The 21,858-nt window shown below is 42.3% G+C and overlaps 1 protein-coding gene across 5 annotated transcripts in view; it reads left to right on the forward strand.

The window, feature by feature from the left end:
• Positions 1–21,858, forward strand: part of LOC129818383 (homeobox protein cut-like 1) — a 240,202-nt gene that overhangs the window by 62,350 nt on the left and 155,994 nt on the right. For all 5 annotated transcript variants that reach the window (XM_055874238.1, XM_055874220.1, XM_055874230.1 and 2 more), the window contains exon 2: positions 15,145–15,255. In XM_055874238.1, the coding sequence (XP_055730213.1) occupies positions 15,145–15,255 (111 nt within the window). The remainder of the gene's footprint in view (positions 1–15,144; positions 15,256–21,858) is intronic.

Consider the following 21,858-nt stretch of genomic DNA (forward strand, 5'->3'; position numbering starts at 1 on the left):
GCTCACTCCTATATACACACATACTCATACAGCTTTGCAATCTCTGACTCATATCTGTGAACATGGACTGAGAAAAGAATAGAATGTCTGTCCACGTAGTTAAAGAACATTAGATTATCAGGACTTGGGAATTAACCGATAAGAAGTTTTAAATAAAGCGATACACCAGTGCCAAGTCATTTCCACGAAGTCATTGCCTCAAAATAGAATAGAAATCCGTCGGCCACTTTCATAACTGTAATTCTGGAAATTAGTTGCACCTCATTAACCTTCTGTAACGTTTTGGTTTTGCTTAGCGCTGTGCAGTAGTACATTACATTCCCAGACTGCAGTGTGATGTGTGTGTGAGGCACAGAGGTGATTGCAGACTGGTAGTCATTGGTGGTGTTGTCGCACAATGAGTGCACCTGAAGAGAAGGGTTGTTTCAGTCCTGGCAGCATGGCGTGTTCCAAATGCTATATACAGAGGTCATACAAGATAAAAGCCACACACACATACCGAGCCAGACTGGGAGGTAGTGATTTGCATATTTCCCTTTCGATACGTATCTAGAGACATGGCTCCGATACAATATAGGAACGATATGTTTTAGTTTAAAATGGGCTTGGGCGGTATCCAGATTATCATACCTTAAAACTTCTTATGGCTGCATCCCGCTACCGGGATCGATATGACAGCAGCCAGTGAAAGTGCAGGGCGCCAAATTCAAACAACAGAAATCTCATAATTAAAATTCCTCAAACATACATGTGTCTTATATCATTTTAAAGGTGATCTTGTTGTTAATCCCACCAAAGTGTCTGATTTCAAATATGCTTTCTCAGTGAAAGCACTACAAACGATTATGTTAGGTCACCACCAAACCACAATAAGCACAGCCATTTTTCCAGCGAAGATAGCTTTCACAAAAAGCAGAAAGAGATTAAATTAATCACTAACCTTTGATTATCTTCATCAGATGACACTCATAGGACTTCATGTTACACAATACATGCATGTTTTGTTTGATAAAGTTCATATTTATAACAAAGAATCTGAGTTTATATTGGCGCGTTACATTAACTAGTTCCAAAAACATCAAGTGATTTTGCATAGCCACATCGTTTCAACAGAAATACTCATCATAAATGTAAATGATAATACAAGTTATACACATGGAATTATAGATATACCTCTCCTTAATGCAACCGCGGTGTCAGATTTCAAAAAAACTTTACGGAAAAAGCAAATCATGCAATAATCTGAGACGGAGCTCAGAACAATAGCCAAATTAGCCGCCATGTTGGGGTCAACAGAAACCAGAAAATACATGATAAATGTTTCCTTACCTTTGATGATCTTCATCAGAATGCAGTCCTAGGAATCCCAGGTCCACAACAAATGCTTGATTTGTTCGATAATGTCCGTTATTTATGTCCAAATAGCTACTTTGGTTAGCGCGTTAGCGGTAAACAATTCCAAAGTCACAAAGCGCATCCACTATAACGTGACGAAATGTCCAAAAGTTCCATAACAGTCAGTAGAAATATGTCAAACGATGTACTGAATCAATCTTTAGAATGTTGTTAACATACATCTTGAATAACGTTCCAACCGGAGAATTAGATTGACTTCAGAAGAGCGGTGGAGTGGAGGTCCTCCTCATGTGAAGGCGCGTGTTCAATGCGTGGTCACCTCATGGCAGTGATTACTAATTCCTGTCTCCTTCGGCCCCCTTCACATTAGAGTCATCAGACAAAGTTCTATTGACTGTTGACATCTAGTGGAAGCCGTAGGAAGTGAAAACTCATCAATATCTCGCTGTAATTTCAATGAGAGCTTGGTTGAAAATCTGCCACCTCAGAAACAATTCAAACAGGAAGTGGAGCTTCTCAGGTTTTTGCCTGCCATATGAGTTCTGTTATACTCACAGACATAATTCAAACAGTTTTAGAAACTTCCGAGTGTTTTCTATCCAATACAAATAATAATATGCATATATTAGCAACTGGGACTGAGGAGCAGGCAGTTTACTATGGGCACCTCTGTGCACCTTTCATCCAAGCTACTCAATACTGCCCCTGCAGCCATAAGAAGTTAATACCGAACTTGTGCCATACCAAGATATTCGGTAATACCGGCACTGAACACAAGGGCCGCTTTTTTCAAACCCAACTGAGCCTTTGTAATCCAAAAGTGTGACCAATGCTAACAAGTAAATGGAAATCCCTTAGAGAATGCTAACTAAATGCTAAGGAGAGCATTGTGAACATTTTATACTGTCTCTGACCTAATGTATTTGCAGGACAGGAATCCCAGCTCATTAACTTATACAACTAACTAAAAATGCTACACAGATTGCTGCACGCACAAAACAAATATTAGGCAGCAATGCTCTTGATCCAAAAGGGGATTCTCTACTGTTACCAAGTGAAGCTTAATTTTGGAAGAAGCTAACCACTTAGCTAGATAGCTAACTAGCTATTAAATTAGCAAACCAAATGCACAACTACAGAGCATTTAGCACATTTTCATTGCAAATAAGTTAACTTAATAGTTATAAGATATCTAGCTGGCAAACATTTAGTTGTGAATTCCATACTATAACTAGATCACCTGGCGTGTGCTGCACAACAGTGAGTGACTCACAAGGCTCCAGTCTTGTGACAAACACCACGTGACGGGGGACTACCGGTCAGCTTCATAATGTAAAATTATGTGACAGGTGAAATGAAGAACACAATCTTATCTCCTAACGTATTGCACAAGTTGACTGCAGGTATTTACTTAGAAAGTAGCTACAAATAATAAAATGTAAAAAAAAAAAATGTAAATACAGTATACCGCCCAAGTGTAGTTTGAAACATTTTTCTGCGATTCGATGCACTAACATTTGTTGCATAAACACATTTTTCCATCCATTCTAAATCAACATCTGCTGCTGATGGAGTTTATGAGCTTGGCCTGTGTGTGTGGTGTGTGTAAATGATCTACAGTGCCTTTTAGAAAGTATTCTCACCGGGTCCACTGAGATTAACTTGGAAAAAAACGATATAATGGCAATAGGAAAAATAAATAACTCATGATCTACAGCAATCCTTAAAGGATGCTAAATAAGTGACAACAAACAGCAAATATATAAAGATAAAATAAACCTCTTCAGAATGGCTTGGCTCCCAAAGTTGTTATATTTATTCTCGGTAATACCAATTACATCACTGACGCATTCTTTAAAAAAGAATACTCGGTCATAACATACTTTTTATATGGGCAAATAAAAGTAATAAAAACGAATAAAAAAGAAAGTTTTACATCTTTGTATGTCTGAGGGTTGTTTTTAACCTTCTAGACTTGGAATTGTAACTACATGCATCCCAGGGCTTTTACTTGCAACACATAGTTACTGTAAATGCACGGAGAAGGAACAATGTGAATCCTCATCCCCAGAACCTTTTCACGTTTCTGTTTTCCTAGGATAAAGCTAATAACATTAAAAACTTCATAGTTAAGAACACTAGAACAATATGGAAGAAAATGAAATGTGTTTCACAAGAACACTTAGGTTGGAGTCATTAACTCGCTTTTCAACCACTCCACACATTTCCTGTTAACAAACTATAGTTTTGGCAAGTCGGTTAGGACATCTACTTTGTGCATGACACAAGTAATTTTTCCAACAATTGTTTACAGACAGATTATTTCACTTATAATTCACTGTATCACAATTCCAGTGGGTCAGAAGTTTACATACACTAAGTTGACAGTGCCTTTAAACAGCTTGGAAGATTCACGAAAATGTCATGGCTTTAGAAGCTTCTGATTGGCTAATTGACATCATTTGAGTCAATTGGAGGTGTACCTGTGGATATATTTCAAGGCCGACCTTCAAACTCAGTGCCTCTTTGCTTGACATCATTGGAAAATCAAAAGAAATCAGCCAAGACCTCAGGAAAAATAATTGTTGACCTCCACAAGTCTGGTTCATCCTTGGGAGCAATTTCAAACGCCTGAAGGTACCACGTTCATCTGTACAAACAATAGTATGCAAGTATAAACACCATGGGACCACGCAGCCGTCATACCGCTCAGGATGGAGACTCGTTCTGTCTCCTAGAGATGAACGTACTTTGGTGCAAAAGGTGCGAATCAATCCCAGAACAACAGCAAAGGACCTTGTGAAGATGCTGGAGGAAACTGTAAAATGAGTCCTATATGGACATAACCTGAAATTCCACTCAGCAAGGAAAAAGCCACTGCTCCAAAACCGCCATAAAAAAGCCAGACCACGGTTTGCAACAGCACATGGGGCCAAATATCGTACTTTTTACAGAAATGTCCTTTGGTCTGATGAAACAGTTCTATTTCTGTTTGGCCATAATGACCACTGTTATGTTTGGAGGGAAAATGGGGATGCTTGCAAGCCGAAGAACCACATCCCAACCGTGAAGCACGGGGGTGGCAGCATCATGTTGTGGGGGTGCCTTGCTGCAGGAGGGACTGGTGCACTTAAAAAAATAGATGATATCATGGGGCAGGAAAATTGTGTGGATATATTGAAGCAACATCTCAAGACATCAGTCAGGAAGTTAAAGCTTGGTCGCAAATGGGTCTTCCAAATGGACAATGACCCCCAAGCATACTTCCAAAGTTGTGGCAAAATGGCTTAAGGACAACAAAGTCAAGGTATTGGAGTGGCCATCACAAAGCGCTGACCTCAATCCTATAGAAGATTTGTGGGCAGAACTGAAAAGGCCTGTGCGAGCAAGGAGGCCTACAATCCTGACTCAGTTACACCAGCTCTGTCAGGAGGTATGGGCCAAAATTCACCTAACTTATTGTGGGAAGCTTGTGAAAGGCTACCCAAAACGTTTGACTCAACTTAAACAATTTAAAGGCAATGCTACCGAATACTAATTGAGTGTATGTAAACTTCTGACCCACGGGGAATGTGATGAAAGAAATAAAAGCTGAAATAAATAATTCTCTCTACTATTATTCTGACATTTCACAATCTTAAAATAAAGTGGTGACCCTAACTGACCTAAGACAGGGAATTTTTACTAGGAGTAAATGTCAGAAATTGTGATAAACTGAGTTTAAATGTATTTGGCTAAGGTGTATGTTAACTTCCGACTTCAGCTGTATATAAAACCTTAGAGCCTATCCACCTGACTACCTCTTAGAAAACAATATAAACTATTGGAACCAAGACTTAAAAATAACTGATATTGGCACAAGATGGCAGGAATGTTTGAACCTAACTAACGAAATGACAGTTAACGAAAATGTACGTTTAATGCAGTATAAACTAATGTATAGAATTTATTACGCGAAAATTCACTAATTCTACAGCACAGCAGTTTTAGTAGGCTAGCCTAATGATATTGCCAGGGGTTGTTCGGAACGTATGCAAAATGACTTGTAGGTCAATGACTGTTAATGCAGTTATATGCAGTTCGACACTGAAAGAGAAGAAGCATCAGTTGTCACAAATAGGGCTGTGGCGATCATGACATTTTGTCAGCCGGTTGTTGACACGCTGACAAAACAAGAAATTATTACTAGGCTATTCAAATACAAATTCACTATAATTGTAGGCTACTTGTAAGCCGCCGTGCATAATCAATGAACCAACCGCATCGCCTAGGGCTATACGTTCTCTCCCAGATTAGTGGATATATACTGAACAAAAATACATATGCAACATGTAGCAATTTCAAAGATTTTACTGAGTTACAGTTTATATAAGGAAATCTGTAAATTTAAATAAATTCATAAGGCCCTATTCTATGGATTTCACATGACTGAGAATACAGTTATGCATCTGTTGGTCACAGACACCTTGAAAAGAAGGTAGAGGTGTGGATCAGAAAACCAGTCAGTATCTGGTGTGACCACTATTTGCCTTATGCAGTGCGACACATCTCCTTCCATAAAGTTGATAACAGTGTTGGTTGCATTTATATTCGGCATGTGACAAATAACATTTGATTGTGGAATGTTGTCCCACTCCTCAATGGCTGTGTGCGAAGTTGCCTTGTGTACAGATCCTTATGACATGGGACCAAGGTGGCTTATGGTAGAGAAATGAACATTGAATTCTCTGGCAACAGCTCTGGTGGACACTCCTGACGTCAGCATGCCAATTGCAGGCTCCCTCAACTTGAGACATCTGTGGTATTGTGTTGTGTGACAAAACTGCACATTTTAAAGTGGCCTTTTATAATCCCCCAGCACAGGGGGCACCTGTGTAATGATCATTCTGTTTAATCAGCTTCTTTATATGACACACCTTTCAAGTGGATGGATTGTTTTGGCAAAGGAGAAATGCTCACTGACTGGGATGTAAACATGTGTGTCCAAAATCTGAGAGAAATAAGCTTTTTGTGTGAATGGAACATTTCTGGGATCTTTTATTTCAGCTCATGAAACACTTTACAAAATCAAATCAGAGTTTATTAGTCACGTAGACATGATTAGCAGATGTTATTGCAGGTGTAGTAAAATGCTTGTGCTTCTAGCTCCGACAGTGCAGTAATATCTAACAAGTAATATCTAACAAATTACACAACATATACCCAATACACACAAATCTAAGTAGGAATGATCCTTGTTGCGTTTATATTTTTGTTTGGTGTACCTTTTGGAGTGTAGCATAAGGTAATCAGGCCATCTAGTATGCATATGAATATAGTCCAAACTCAAAGGCGGTTACTCAAATGTGTTGACTTTTGGAGTATAGGCTAGACCAATTATGTACCAAAGACATCTTAAATCCGTTTTGTTTTATGTTTTTCTGTCATGAGTAATAAGCGGTAGGCTATGTATTGTATAACGGCACAATCATAATTGTAATTACGTTTTTTTTCAGGCTTGGGCTGATAAGCCTATGTGTATGCATCAGCTCTAATATGCGTATGGGTGTTATGAATTAATCATCACCTTTAGAGAGCGCTGTCCATTTCGTTGTGTTGGTCGTTGCGGACCTTGTTTCAAAGCCTATGTTTTACACTGTTTCAACCTGCTGTCGAACTTCTTTCTTCAAATTTATCATCACAGTGAGGTGAGTTTTAAAAGCACAATACTGTTTTGATGATTGCATTTGCATTGATATCAGAGTGGTTAGAGGGACAATAGAGCTCTGAGTACCAGGCCATTTGGACCTGATGGTAGTTAGACAGTTGGGTACTACCAAAGCATATCCAGAGTGCATAAGAGATTACTGTTACTCAACGGTCACATAGAATTTTACTGCGGTCGTAACTCATGACTGCCGGTGTGGCAGTAATACAGTCACCGCAACAGCCCTATTCACAAAAGATGAGAGGTATTTTCAGAATGAAGAAAGAATAATTTGAGGGGGAAAAAGTTAGCTGATTCAACAGTTTTCTGACCAATGCATGCTACATTTGGATCGGTTTGGGGTCCGCGGTGGCACTTGTATCTTAAACATTTGACTTAAACATTTTAATCGGGACTGATGCGTGTCGGTGAATCGTTTCATCCCTAATGGGAAGAAATCAGCTCCAACAGTGTAGAGGCAATATCTGCTCCCCATTCATTTTGTGTTAGACACATACAGGAGGGCTACACATGCCTTTGTGTCTTTGCTGCATTAAGGCAATTTAACAGAGGATAAATTGGCGCCCGTTTTTAAGCACATCGCCAGCGGGTGATGAAGTGAGCTTTTTGAAAATCGGCACCTGCTTACACTCAAGAAATGGGGTCAGCTGATGCGCAGAGCAACTTTGTTTTGTCTGCTGTTACCCAATTAACTTTTATTTAGACTGTCTGCCTATCACGATAATCTATTTGGAAAGATTCAAAGCTGCATCTTGAAAAGCTTTTTGCATGAATCTGAAGTTGGTCAGCAGTTCTCCACAACAATACCAGCTTTATAAAATGCCCTCTGTCTTTATTGGTTTCAATCACAGTAAATGTTTCTTTTGGCCTGAATCCACACCCCTCAACTACCCTTAATGATCTTGAAATAAAATGTGTGATCTGAAAATCAAAAGAAATCAAAGCTTGGTGTTCAGAGATAGATGGGAGGAGTTGAGTGGAGCTGAAGGATGGGAATGAAAACAAACAAAAGATAACTGTTGTAAAATATACTGTGTCTGTAAAATGTATGTATAGGCTGGAAGTAGAAGCCTAAGTGTTGTCCATTACTTTACTCCGGTTAGGGGAGGGACGGTAGGGTTAGGGGGAAATAATAATAAAGGAAAATATATATATTTTTAAATATACACTACCGTTCAAAAGTTTGGGGTCACTTAGAAATGTCCTTGAATTTGAAAGAAAATGCTTTTTTGTGTCCATGTTAAAATAACATCAAATTGATCAGAAATACAGTGTAGACATTGTTAATGTTGTAAATGACTATTGTAGTTGGAAACGGCTGATTAGTTTATGGATGATCTACATAGGCGTACAGAGGCCCATTATCAGTAACCATCACTCTTGTGTTCCAATGGCACGTTGTGTTAGCTAATTATTTTCACAGAACAGCGCAAACTGGCTCTAACCAGAATAGAAAGAGTGGGAGGCCCTGGTGCACAACTGAGCAAGAGGACAAGTACATTAGTGTCTAGTTTGAGAAACAGACGCCTCACAAGTCCTCAACTGGCAGCTTCATTAAATAGTAACCACAAAACACCAGTCTCAACGTCAACAGTGAAGAGGCGACTCCGGGATGCTTGCCTTCTAGGCTGAGTTCCTCTGTCCAGTGTTCTTTTGCCCATCTTAATCTTTTCTTTTTATTGGCCAGTCTGAGATATACCTTTTTCTTTGCAACTCTGCCTAGGAGGCCAGCATCCTGGAGTCGCCTCTTCATTGTTGACGTTGAGACTGGTGTTTTTGGGGTACTATTTAATGAAGCTGCCAGTTGAGGACTTGTGAGGTGTCTGTTTCTCAAACTAGACACAAACATACTTGTCCTCTTGCGCAGTTGTGCAGCAGGGCCTCCCACTCCTCATTCTATTCTGGTTAGAGCCAGTTTGCGCTGTTCTGTGAAGGGAGTACAACTTGTTGTATGAGATCTTCAGTTTCTATGCAATTTCTCGCATGGAATAGCCTTCATTTCTCAGAAGAAGAATAGACTGAAAGTTCTTTGTTTCTGGCCATTTTGAGCCTGTAATCGAACCCACAAATGCTGATGTTCCAGATGCTCAACTAGTCTAAAGAAGGCCAGTTTTATTGCTTCTTTAATCAGAACAACAGTTTTCAGCTGTGCTAACATAATTGCAAAAGGGGTTTATAATGATCAATTAGCCTTTTAAAATTATAAACTTGAATTAGCTAACACAACGTGCCATTGGAACACAGAAGTGATGGTTGCTGATAATGGGCCTATGCACGCCTATGTAGATATTCCATTAAAAATTAACCGTTTCCAGCTAGAATAGTCATTTACAACATTAACAATGTCTACACTGTATTTCTGATCAATTTGATGTTATTTTAATGGACAAAAAATATATTTTCTTTCAAAAACAATCAAATGTCTAAGTGACTCCAAACTTTTGAATGGTAGTGTGTATGTATATTTTATATATACATTACCAGTCAAAAGTTTGGACACACCTACTCATTCAAGGGTTTTTATTTATTTTTCTATTTTCTGCATTGAATAATAATAGTGAAGACATCAAAACTATGAAATAAAACATGTGGAAACATGTAATCACCAAAAAAGTGTTAAACAAATGAAAATATATTTTGGATTCTTCAAAGTAGCCACCCTTTTGACTGGTACTGTATATTAACTTTTTTTTTTATAGAGGATTGGAAATGATGCAGACAAATACATTGATGGAAGCCTCAATCTATCTGCAATATTAAAGCTGATCTCCCCCTAATTATTATTATTTTTTAATAGGAAAAGAAAGTGTGATCCGGTATGTTTTGAGAGTAGCTTGGTTGGAGTAGGCGGGGAGTGGGAAGGATTGTCTGTCTTTTAGTAAACACTGTCAGGATCCTTTCTAGTCATTCGACCAGAGAAAGGAGAAAAAAGGGGAGAGATAAAAGAAGAGGAGAGACGGCCCCTCTAATATTCCCCTCCGAGCATACAGCTGATAGCATCTGGCACAGGCGAGCTCTCGAGGGAGCACAGTAATGTGTTCCATCAGCGTTTACTACTGAACAAATTAACTAAGACAAGCACCGCTGCCTGAGCCAGCAAAATTCTTTCATTAGCAAAATTATGAAGCCATTATGGAGTACAATTTGGTCCTTTATTCAAGCGCTGCTGCTGGATGAGAAAGGCGGCAGGGCCCAATGCAGGCAGACAGCAAAATGTCTGAGAGGACCGACGCCTGGGGGTGTTGGTGCGGTTGGTCCCCCCCCCCCCCCCCCCCCCATTGATGGGAAAGTCAGCATTTGTGACGGTGAATTAAAGGGATAATCCACTGCCAGAAATAAAAATCATGAAACTCCTGTCAATTTGGTGAAAGCCTATGTTCTATTAGTGGATTAGTGGACCCCATGATTTTACTTTTAAGTGATCCGCCTGTGAAAATCAGGAAATTGTGTAGGAACGCACGTCATAGCTATATAATTCTCATCACTGGAGTTGGGGGGGATTACACACTAGCACATTTGATAACTCTTTTAGAATAATTACCTGCACTCCAGATCAGCAAATCAGCCAATAGATGATATGGCCTTTCTTGTTTAGAACTCATCCATCCATTTATATTGTCATGACAAATTATAGATTGCGCTTAGATGTGTACCAAATGATCCACCTCCGTTTCTCCTTCAAGTATCATGTCTCAATGCGCCATGTCTGTAGGAAACAGAGATATTACAGAAAGGGGGAGATAGGAATCCCATTGGGCAACGAATGGAGAAACATCCCACCCAACTGACTGTCGACCAATCGCATTCACGTTGTCATGTGTTTGCTAAGCTAATCGTCATCCAATGCGATTCTAATTTCCTCTGCGGGAAAGCAACGTAACACTGCTCTCACTCTAGGCAGAGATGCCATTTATAGCTCAGTGGCAGAGACGAACTTTAAGTTGAACTTGTGAGAGACTCCTAAGTTGATAGTGCAGTTTGTATAGGAGATATTACAGCTAGCTAGCTAGCTACTTCACAATACTTCATATTGACTTTGGTATTATTGTGTAGCAATGTTTTCTAGCTAGTTACCTAGCCAGCCAACCAGCCCAGGGAGAGAGGGAACATTGCATTGTGGGTTTTGTAGTAGACTTGAGCTGCAACAGATTTCCCAAAACAGTTTTCACATGATTCTACTAATCTTGCTATTACGACAAAATGAAACATTTTTTCTCAAAAAATATTGTCAGATATTAGTGTTATTTAACACTGTTAATAATAGGAATTAGTGGTTTGGGTGGATTATCTCTTTAAGTAGTTTAAGCAGTGGTCTTGAACGTGTGTGTGTGTGTGTTAATTTATTTGCGCTAGCCTTCTTTTTTTATATTATTTTTCCCTTCTTACTTTTACCCCTTTTTCTCCCCAATTTTGTAGTATCCAATTGGTAGTTAGTCTTGTCTCTTCGCTGCAACTTCCTTACAGACTTGGGAGAGGCGACGGTCGAGAGCCGTGCGTCCTCCAAAACAATCCAACCAAGCCGCACTGCTTTTTGACACAATGCCCACTTAACCCGGAAGCCAGCCGCATCAATGTGTCGGCGGAAACACCTTGCACCTGGCGACCGTGTCAACGTGCACTGTGCCCAGCCCCCCACAGGAGTCGCTAGTGCGCGTTGGAACAAGGGCATCCCTGCCGACCAAACCCTCCCCTAACACGGACGATGCTGGGCCAATTGTGTCCCGCCCCATGGGTCTCCCGGTCGTGGCCGGCTGCGCTAGCCTTCTCATTAGCCTGTGCCCATAGCTCCTACAATGACATACAGTAGAGACGTTGGACAGAATATAGGCTAGGCAATTTTCATACAGTTCTTACATTATAAAAAGAGTTTATAGCCTGAACAAAAAATGCCTGTGTCTATACACCAAGGCCTGCTAGTATCATATAGCCTGTACACGTTCACTTTTCTGCTTTTAATAGATTTATCTACCCTGTGTGTTTAAGGATTTGCCTCCCTATATCTGTGGGTGTGTGCAGGCTGGGGTTGGTCTGACTATGAATTCCTGTTGATAAAAACCTAATTACTCACCCCACCCCATTCCCCTGTTCCCCTGGACGGGCTCAGAGGGGTCCCAGAGACGCGGTGGCGCATTAAAACTGGTTGGGAAGCCTGGCTCGAATCAATTTGAAGTGATTAGCCAAATCGTTTGCATAATGAGCTTAACGGCAGCATCTGCTAATCAGTCTCAAGACCCTTAACTTGACAGAAGCTTTTTGGGGAACGGGGCGTTCCTCCTTTCCACTTCTCTGAACCACCCTCCTTCTGCCCCTCGTTTCTCCATTCCTCTCTAGTCTAGATACAGCTGGAGAGGTAAAGAGGGAATACAGTTGCTGAGAGCTACAGTACAGCTAGCCAATGCATTAGCAGGGTTGGGTAGGTTACTTCCTAAATGTAATCCGTTGCTACATCCTTTTTGTGACTTATATAGTAACTACAGAGACTTAAAGGGGGCAATCAAAAGTGTGTGAGTTTGAGTATGTGTCCATTAGGGTAAGAAAAATAAAAAATCATCAGCATGAATTAGATTGAGCAATAAAAGCCCCACATTTATTCCATAGGCTGGGATCCGCACTACGCGGCTGTTGCAAGAGCAATTTTTTCACTGGCTGTCTACTGGTTTCAAAAACAATGATTGATAGGCAGCTTAAACTTCTTGAATTCAACCATTGTTGGGTTCAAATACACATTTAGATTTGTGAACATCCATCCACAACAACCACAATCCGTAAGGTGCAAATAGCTTAATGAGAGTGCAACAGTGTGATTCACATCAATGAGCTATGTAGATATCAATAATAAGTGATATCAGTATCGCCGTGCACTACAACACTGCTGTCATCCTTACCTCCAGGCGTTTATTCAAGTTGGATAATCTTTGGATGCCGACAGCTGTCGCACCATTGGAAGACATAGCTTGGACTGTAGCCTACAAAAGCCTATTCCAGCTTTTTTCCCGCGATCGATCAAAAACATTTGCTGTGTCCTCATAGTGGTCTCTGACTTGTGTTCAGACTCGTTCACGTGGAACAAACTTAAAACTTGCGGCTTTTTTCAATGTTGATTTGAATGTCATTGAGAAAACAGAAGTTTTTTCGCAAACATCCTTTCTGAATTTAAAAGTAATCCTTGAAGTAATCATCTAGTTTTTCTAAAGTATCTGTAATCCGATTACAATATTTTTGCTGGTAACGGATTACAATTACATTTTTTTTTAAATCCCTTACATGTAACGGATGACATGTAATCTGTTACTCCCCAACTCTGTGCGTTAGCTCCTAGGGCTAGCTAACTCAATGAATTTTCTTTAAACTTCTCTTCTGCTCACCTCTGCTCAGTGCCCCTGTGGCAAACCTTGGTTGCTGTAGCCTTTCTGTCATATGGGCCCCCTGCCGCTAGCGGCCAAAGGCAGCGGAGTGGAGGTAACGTGCAGCGGGCCTCTCCCTGACCCTGGGTCAGTGTTGCCCACCAAACCTTTTACCCTGACCTGGGAACAGTTCCCCCAACACCCACCCCACAAAACTTGAATTAGCATGCCCACCGCGGGCCGCAACGTGTGTGGCAGAGGTGGCACCACAGGAGTTGGGGGCAAAGGTTGACGTCCCGTTGCTATGCAGCAACACCCCTATGACTGGTGAGAAGCCGACGCGTCAATTGATGTCACTGCTTTAATGGACTTTCTTGAAATATGACGCACACACAACACACAAGCCCTTTTTTAAGACACAAACTTTTTACCAAATAATTTTAGGCTTGAATTAGTAAGTGAAACAGCTCTTATAGTACTTGCTGCGGCCCTTCGACAATTCTTCCCTACTAGACTAGAGGAGGATCTGAGTGCAGATAAAATGGGGGCGAGAGGCGGAAGTGAGCTGTGCTCTAGCCAGTCTGCTGTGTGTACTGTAATGCTCTAGTTACCCCCCCAGACGTGGTGGTGGTGGCTGTGTGGAGTAAAGTGGGGGCAGCAGTCTGGCTCGCTCAGTTCCAGCCTAATTAACTTGATTTGTTCCCTGCATCTGGCTTCCAGATGTCAGCCTCGACTGTCTCTCTCTTTTTCTCGCTCTCGTGCTCTGCCTCTCGTGCGCTGCCACTCGCGCTCTGCCTCTTGCTCTCTGCTTCTCTGCCTCTTTCGCTGAGACAACACACACACACACACACACACACACACACACACACACACACACACACACACACACACACACACACACACACACACACACACACACACACACACACACACACACACACAAAGCCTCATCAAAGGCCCACCTGAGACTGCTTGTCAGTCACTTCACACATCCAAATCCAATGGGGAAATATGTCTTCGTTTGATACTAACTATAGATTCTCGTGGCTTACATTCTGAGAGTATAGGCCTATATAGGTTCAGCTGTATCAGTGTGGATATTCTAAGGGTAGTAGCCTGGCTTGTCCATGCTGATCTAGTCTGTGTTTTTCTTCTCCTGGCACCTCTGTCCCAATATTGATAATCTGGGATCTACCCTATGACATTTACATGCCTAGCGACCATAAAGGCTGGAGCCTGTGAGAAAAACTCTTTCGTCCCATAAGTTTTTTTCTTTCTCTTTCGAATAGAGATTTTTATAAGCTGCGTAAATGCTGCTGGGATCTACGGCTTTTTTCACACTTCTGTCTGCAGAAGATGTGCTGAGAGAGAGGGTATGTGTGTGTGTGTGTGTACATTTTATGTGTGCGTACACTGTACAGTATGTGTGTCCAACTTTGTGGGTGTGTTTTTTTTCCATAGGGGTGTGTGTGATGCCAGCCATTGAGTAGTCATGGTGCCTGTGCTAGTGCTCTGTCTGTGTCTGTCTGTCTGTCTCAGGAGATTAAACCTCCTTTGAGGTTGACTAAGACCAGTCTTTCTCTTCTCTCTCATGCTCCCAGGTTGGCACTAGTGGTGCCAGACTGCAGGGTGTCAAAGGGAGAGGAAAAGAGAGAGTTAAATGTAAATGGCGGTCATCCCCCACAGAGCCCTGTGTAATCATTCTGTCCTTTCTCCTCCCCCCTTTTGGTCCCACAGAGAGAACTGGATGCCACCGCCACAGCCCTGGCCAACAGACAAGATGAGAGCGAGCAGTCTAGGAAAAAGCTCATCGACCAAAGCCGTGAGTTCAAGAAAAACACACCAGAGGTGAGTATCTTCTCTGCTTCTGCCTGCCCGTCTTCACACACACACACACACACACACACACACACACACACACACACACACACACACACACACACACACACACACACACACACACACACACACACACACACACACACACACACACACACACACACACACACCACAGCAGTAGAGGCACGACAGAGAGGACACGTCTGTGTTGGTGTAAAGGACATGCAGCATCATAGCTGGACAGACATATGTATGTATGTGTGTGTGTATACCCAGTCATCAATGCCTCTATTGTCATCCGATGGGCCGCACCACCCGCCCTGGTGAGGGGGGGTTGGGGGTGGGGTTAGTCGGGGAAAGGATGCCCATTCAAGCGGAGGAGACAATGTCCTCTCATTGTTCACAGGCCCTCCCCCCGGCTATTCTTTCAGCTGGTTCCACTGGCATTTCGTGTCATCGTGGGCTGTGTTTATTTACCTTTTGGACACAGTGTCCTTTTGATTGGCTGAGCTCCTCATTTGTTCCTCATTGGATTCCACTTCCCATGCGGTCCAGTTAGCCCATCCTTACATCAGTCCATGCTAGCATAGTTTATTAAAGCACCATTCATTACATGGCATTACTTAGGTTACTCTGTGCCCCCTCTTGTAAACTCCTACTCTATTCAGGTTTGTCAGTACAATCTGAAACCCTCTGGGCGTCCCATCAAAAGATGACCGTAGTAGTCAGTAGTCCCCATCCACCCCATCAAACTGAACTCTATTACTCCACTACGACCACCTTTTAGGGAATATGCTTGTCGCATGGTTGGTCAAAGCTGTTCTGGCCAGTTTCGACTGGCCCCACTGCTTTTCTGTGAAGTCATGTCCTGAATTGGTAAAAACTAGCCATGCGTATGAGGTGTTTTAAGGAGTGAGCGGTTCTTTATTTACAGGAAACTCTGTTGTGGATCTGATTAAGCTGCCAGGGTTTAGGTATGCTGGCAAGGCCACGGCAACGATGGCACAACGTCCAATAGAGGCTTCAATTAACGATTTGTCAACATATTTCGCCACAAGAAAAACAGTGGCGCTTTTGAAACCCGGTCTTTGATGACGCCGCTGTTATGCTAAAAATGGCAACTGAATTGAAGGTCCACAGTTGTAGATTATAGAACAGATGTTAGATTTTTTTTAAACATTATTTTAACCAAAGAAATATACAAGAAGACTCTTGTCCCTTCTACCCTTGGCTCCCTCAACTGTTCCCGTTGAAGAGTGACCACTATTTAGCCTATTCTCCTCTGCCTCATCTGTGATTCAACCCTTCTACCACCACTGCCATCGTTTTTACAGGTTGCCATTTTCCTATGCTCCTAAAATGCATCGTAGCGATGACATAAGCCCTCTAGTCAGACAGAAAGTGGGCCAATTTTGCGCCGTCGAGTTCCTCAGGGGGGTAGATTAGTTTCCCCCCGAAATCTTGTAAACACCAGGAATGCGTGACACTCCAGCTGTGCGGAGTGGTGCGGTCATTGTGTCCACCCGCCCGCCTAGACTCGCCTCGACATCATGTGACCCTTTTGTGTGGCTCCTCCGTCACCATGGCTATCTACTCAAACAAAGCTGAGAGAGAGCAAGAGAGGGAGAAGAGAGCACAGAATGCAGAGAGGAGGGGGAGAAGAGAGGAGTGAGTTGACAGCGGGGAAAGAGGAGAGCACAGGATAGAGCATGCAAAATAGAAAGCAAACGAGAACGAGAAGAACAAACAGACTGCAGGTGGGAGGACCTACGAGTGGATATTACCAGGCACTTCAGCTTAATTTACTACTGTAGTTGATACAGAAGTGTATCCGTTCAAACAATATTGAATTTAAAATGGATAACAAAAAATACTCATCAGATATACTGAATGTACTATTTCACCTGCGTACAGTCTGACTACGGCTTGGTGTTTTACAACTGGACACACCTGAGTCAGCTTGTCAGCATGATCCATTCATCTGTTTGGTGGTGTTACAGTAGGCCTCTCTGCCGGCCAGGTTACTGTCATTGTCATTTCATTGATTCCGTTCTGCCCTTGAGCAAGGCAGTTAACCCCCAACAACAACTGCTTCCCGCGCGCCGATGACATGGACATTGATTAAGGCAGCCCCACGCGCCTCTGATTCAGAGGGGTTGGGTTAAATGTGGAAGACACATTTTGGTTGAATGCATTGTTGTACAACTGACTAGGTATCTCTTTTCTCAGAGCAGGGCCGCCCTTCCCTGTCTGGTCCTTCCTAAACACACACACAAGCGCATGCGTGCGCACACAGGCAAAAAACATGTGTACAGACACACACAAAGACATACACACACACACAGAGCAGCGCACCAATGCTATGTGCTGTGTCAGCAACAGCCGTGCCATGCCTCATTCTGTGCCCTGATGAACCATGGTGCTCTGGCACACAGAGGCAGACCTACTGCACAGCAGACAGACACAGAGGTCAGGAATGGTGTGACTTTGAAAGCTTGAGGACAACACCTCCACAGGACAGAGGGAGAGGAGAGGAGAGGATAGGAGAGGGGGGTGGACTGAGAACCAGCTTCCATTTGGCTCATTTAAATCCCTCCTATGCAGAAAGTCAGCACGCCATTCTGAGATGTTTATTCAGTACCTCAGCACTACACCCCCAGGTTGTTGTTGTAGAATATTCGTACGAGTTCAACATACTTGATGAAAGGAATGGTAAATGGCAGAATCGTTTTACAATAACCTATTGGATAAGTTGTGTGTTTTGATTTTGTATAAGTCTGTTTGTATGTATGACGTCCCATTGGCAGATGGTTTCTCTGGTGACTAGAGAGTCCGTCTGCAGCAGACAGATTGAGGGTACACTGTCAGTGTTTGGTACAATCATTGGCTCACTGCCCCATTGGCCCCTTTCTTAGTCAGAGGAGTACGCCCCCAAAGTCATAAACTGCTTAGTCTACTAAGAAAAAATACTTTCAGCATAATGGTCAAGTTTATGTAACTCCTTGGTTTGAGTTCGTAATAAATTATGTTGAAAATGTCCATTGAACCTCAAAGGAATGATGGATCACTTTGTAGAATTGGGTCTTGAATAGGAGATGACACTGATGTGAGTAGAAATTACTGGTGACATAATGTACAGAACGTCTCTTTCATTAAGAGTGACATTGTGTTAGTTCTGTTAGTCTATCCTCCCTCAGATATGGCTTGAGTATTTTATTTGGGGACTTCAGATGAACCCGTAGTTATTCTGACTGCTCAGAAGAGGCCGTTAGCCAGCCTTGATGAATAATCTCCTGAAATGAAGTCAAGAACAGATACAAGGATACAGTGCGACAGCAAACACTATTGATATATTTGTTCAGCTGATTCAGTGCTCTACCAAACAAATATAGTCTTGTCCAGGGAAGAGCTGGGATAAGAACGTCAAGGGCATTGTGCTCCTCTCCCCGGCAAGCTCTGTCTTTGATTACGGCAGCCATTGCTGCTGCCCCCACTCCCCTCTTTCTTCCCTCCTTTTTTTGTCAGAAAATTCCTCCAGAGTTACCACTCCCAATGAGTGTTGATGAATAAATGGACAATAAAAACCTGTTTTGTCTCCGGCTCCAATAAATCAGGCTTCTTTTCCATTTAAACTGTCCAGGGCTACAATTTATGTTTGAGCTTAATAACCCGTTACTAAATTAATCGTGCTGGGGTTTTGGCTGGGAGGCTGTGTTCTCTGGGATTCTGTGAACTCTGTAAGAGAGAAAAAATAGAAAAAAAGAACCGATCTGGTTGCCAAAATGGGCCCAGAAACCAAGGTACAAAACATCAAGGGGTTCCGGCACAGGGGTGGAAATTTCATCCCTCTGTCGCTTGGAGCTGGAAAGCTACCTTAATTACTGAGCTGTTCAGAGGGGGCTCAGGGTTGCTAACTCACTGTAGTGTTTCATCTCGTCACTCTGAGAAGGGGAGTTTTGGCCACCCTCTCAAAGTGCTTAGTGTCTCTTCCTTCTCTGCACTCCTGGTGAAGATATTTTTGGGTTGTTTGGTTCACCTCCATTTTGGCTCAGAGTGCAGACTCGGCTAGTGTTGCTTGTGACTTCTCTCTCACAAACCGTTTTCTGTCTGAAGATGGTAAAAGAAGGTATTGATTACTTCAGTTTTTTGTTACAGATTCCTCCCGATAACTTCTAGAGGAGTTGTCTGCAATTGAAAATAGGGGGATTTCTACACCTCTTTATGCAGTGCATTCGGAAAGTATTCAGGCTCTTTGACTTTTTCCACATTTGGTTTCGTTACAGCCTTATTCTAAAATGTGATTACATTGTTTTTCAGTCTACACACAATACCCCATAATGACGAAGCAAAAACTGTTTTTTTTAAATTACATTTTTGCACATTTATGTAAGTATTCAGACCCTTTACTCAGTACTTTGTTGAAGCACCTTGGGCAGTGATTATAGCCTCGAGTCTTCTTGGGTATGATAATACAAGCTTGGCACACCTGTATTTGAGTTTCTCCAATTCTCTGCAGATCCTCTCAAGCTCTGTCAGGTTGAATGGGGAGTGTCGCTGCACAGCTATTTTCAGGTCTCTCCAGAGATGTTCGATCGTGTTCAAGTCCGGGCTCTGGTTGGGCCACTCAAGGACATTCAGAGACTTGTCCCGAAGCCACTCCTGCGTTGTCTTGGCTGTGTGCTTATGGTCGTTGTCCGGTTGGAAGGTAAACCTTCGCCCCAGTCTGAGGTCCTGAGCGATCAAGGATCTCTCTGTACTTTGCTCCATTCATCTTTCCCTCGATCCTGACTAGTCTCCCAGTCCCTTCCGCTGAAAAACATTACCACAGCATGATGCTGCCACCACCATGCTTCACCGTAGGGATGGTGCCAGGTTTCCTCCAGACGTGACACTTGGCATTCAGGCCAAAGAGTTCAATCTTGGTTTTAATATTATTTGTCATGGTCTGAGAGTCCTTTAGGTGCATTTTGGCAAACTCCAAGCGGGCTGTCATGTGCCTTCTACTGAGGAGTGGCTTCTGTCTGGCCACTCTACCATAAAGGTAGGGTGGTGGTGCTGCAGAGATGGTTGTCCTTCTGGAAGGTTCTCCTATTTTCACCTCCCTGGCGACTAGCTCTAGGAAGAGTCTTAGTTGTTCCAAACTCCTTCCATTTAAGAATGATGGAGGCCACTGTGTTCTTGGGGACCTTCAATGCTGCAGACATTTTTTGGTACACTTCCCCTGATCTGTCTCTCGACACAATCCTGTCTTGGAGCTCTACGGAAAATTCCTTCAACCTCATGGCTTGGTTTTTGCTCTGTCAACTGTGGGACCTTATATAGACAAGTGCCTTTCCAAATCATGTACAATCAATTGAATTTATCACAGGTGGACTCCAATCAATTTGTATAAACATCTCAAGGATGATAAATGGAAACAGGATGCACCCGAGCTCAATTTCAAGTCTCATAGCAAAGGGTCTGAATAGTTATGTAAATAAGGAATTTGTTTTTTATTTTTAATACATTTGCAAAACTTTTGAATAACCTGTTTTCGCTTTGTCATTATGGGCTATTGTGTGTAGATTGATAAGGATAACAATACATTTAATCAATTTTAGAATGAGGCTGTAACTTTACAAAATGTGGATAAAAGGGAAGGTCTGAATACTTTCTGAATGCACTGTAACTGTTCTTTAATGCATAAGCGTTCCCGGTCCTTTATTTTGGTGGAATGATAAGATGTAACAGGTAATTTAATGAACAAGGGGATTTCTAGCGGCGTTATCACTGTTTGACCTCACGGCTGTACAGTGTTGCAATTTGTCTATGTCTGATAGAGGCCTGATATGTCCACTTTACACCCCTCTTAAAGAGACATGACCTTCCTATTTTTTAAATGTTGATGCTTTATTGGATAGAGAGACAGTGGGAATGATAAAGGAGAGAGAGTGTGCTGAAAAATGAGTGGACCGGATTCGAATCCATGCTGCAGCGGTATATGTGCACCGGAGGCAGCGGTTAGACTGCTAGACGACCCTAGGCCACACATTCTTCCTCTCTGCTAGAAGGTGCATTTGTTTCCCAACAATTCAATTACAGGGCCTGTTTCTTCTCCTGTTCAATAGGCTTTGTCGCCATCAGAGAGAAATGGACTAAACTCAGGGACACGCTTTGTGGATAAGATACAAGGGCTTTCAGTAGATTAAATCATTCCAGACATGTCTGTGTGGAAGAGGTTCACCTGATTCTGACAGAGTTCAGGAGTTTTGACTGCCCTTTCAAAGTTTGTCAGATAATATTTGAGTTTGGTATTTGCCTCGTGATATAGGACGCCCTTCTGAGTAAGAGTCTAACCGTATGGCATCACCAGAATTGTGGGAAGTGCTTTTGTCAGGTTGACCTACTGTTTTTCATATGAGAGTTGGTAGCTAAGAGGTAACCGCCGGAGAGAGTGAGGACTGAGCTGAGTGTCTGACCTGAATCAAGAGGACTTCATTTAATTACTGTCATCTGTTTGTTTTGTATCCTGAAATAGAAACAGGTTTCAGTAGCGTACTCTAACCGACCGGGGATGTATGTTTGAAGCCAAAATGTATGGAATAGGACTTGTGCAGACCGTATTCAAGAATC

Source organism: Salvelinus fontinalis, chromosome 2, assembly GCF_029448725.1.
Source record: "Salvelinus fontinalis isolate EN_2023a chromosome 2, ASM2944872v1, whole genome shotgun sequence".
In the NCBI taxonomy this organism is placed as follows: Eukaryota; Metazoa; Chordata; class Actinopteri; order Salmoniformes; family Salmonidae; genus Salvelinus; species Salvelinus fontinalis.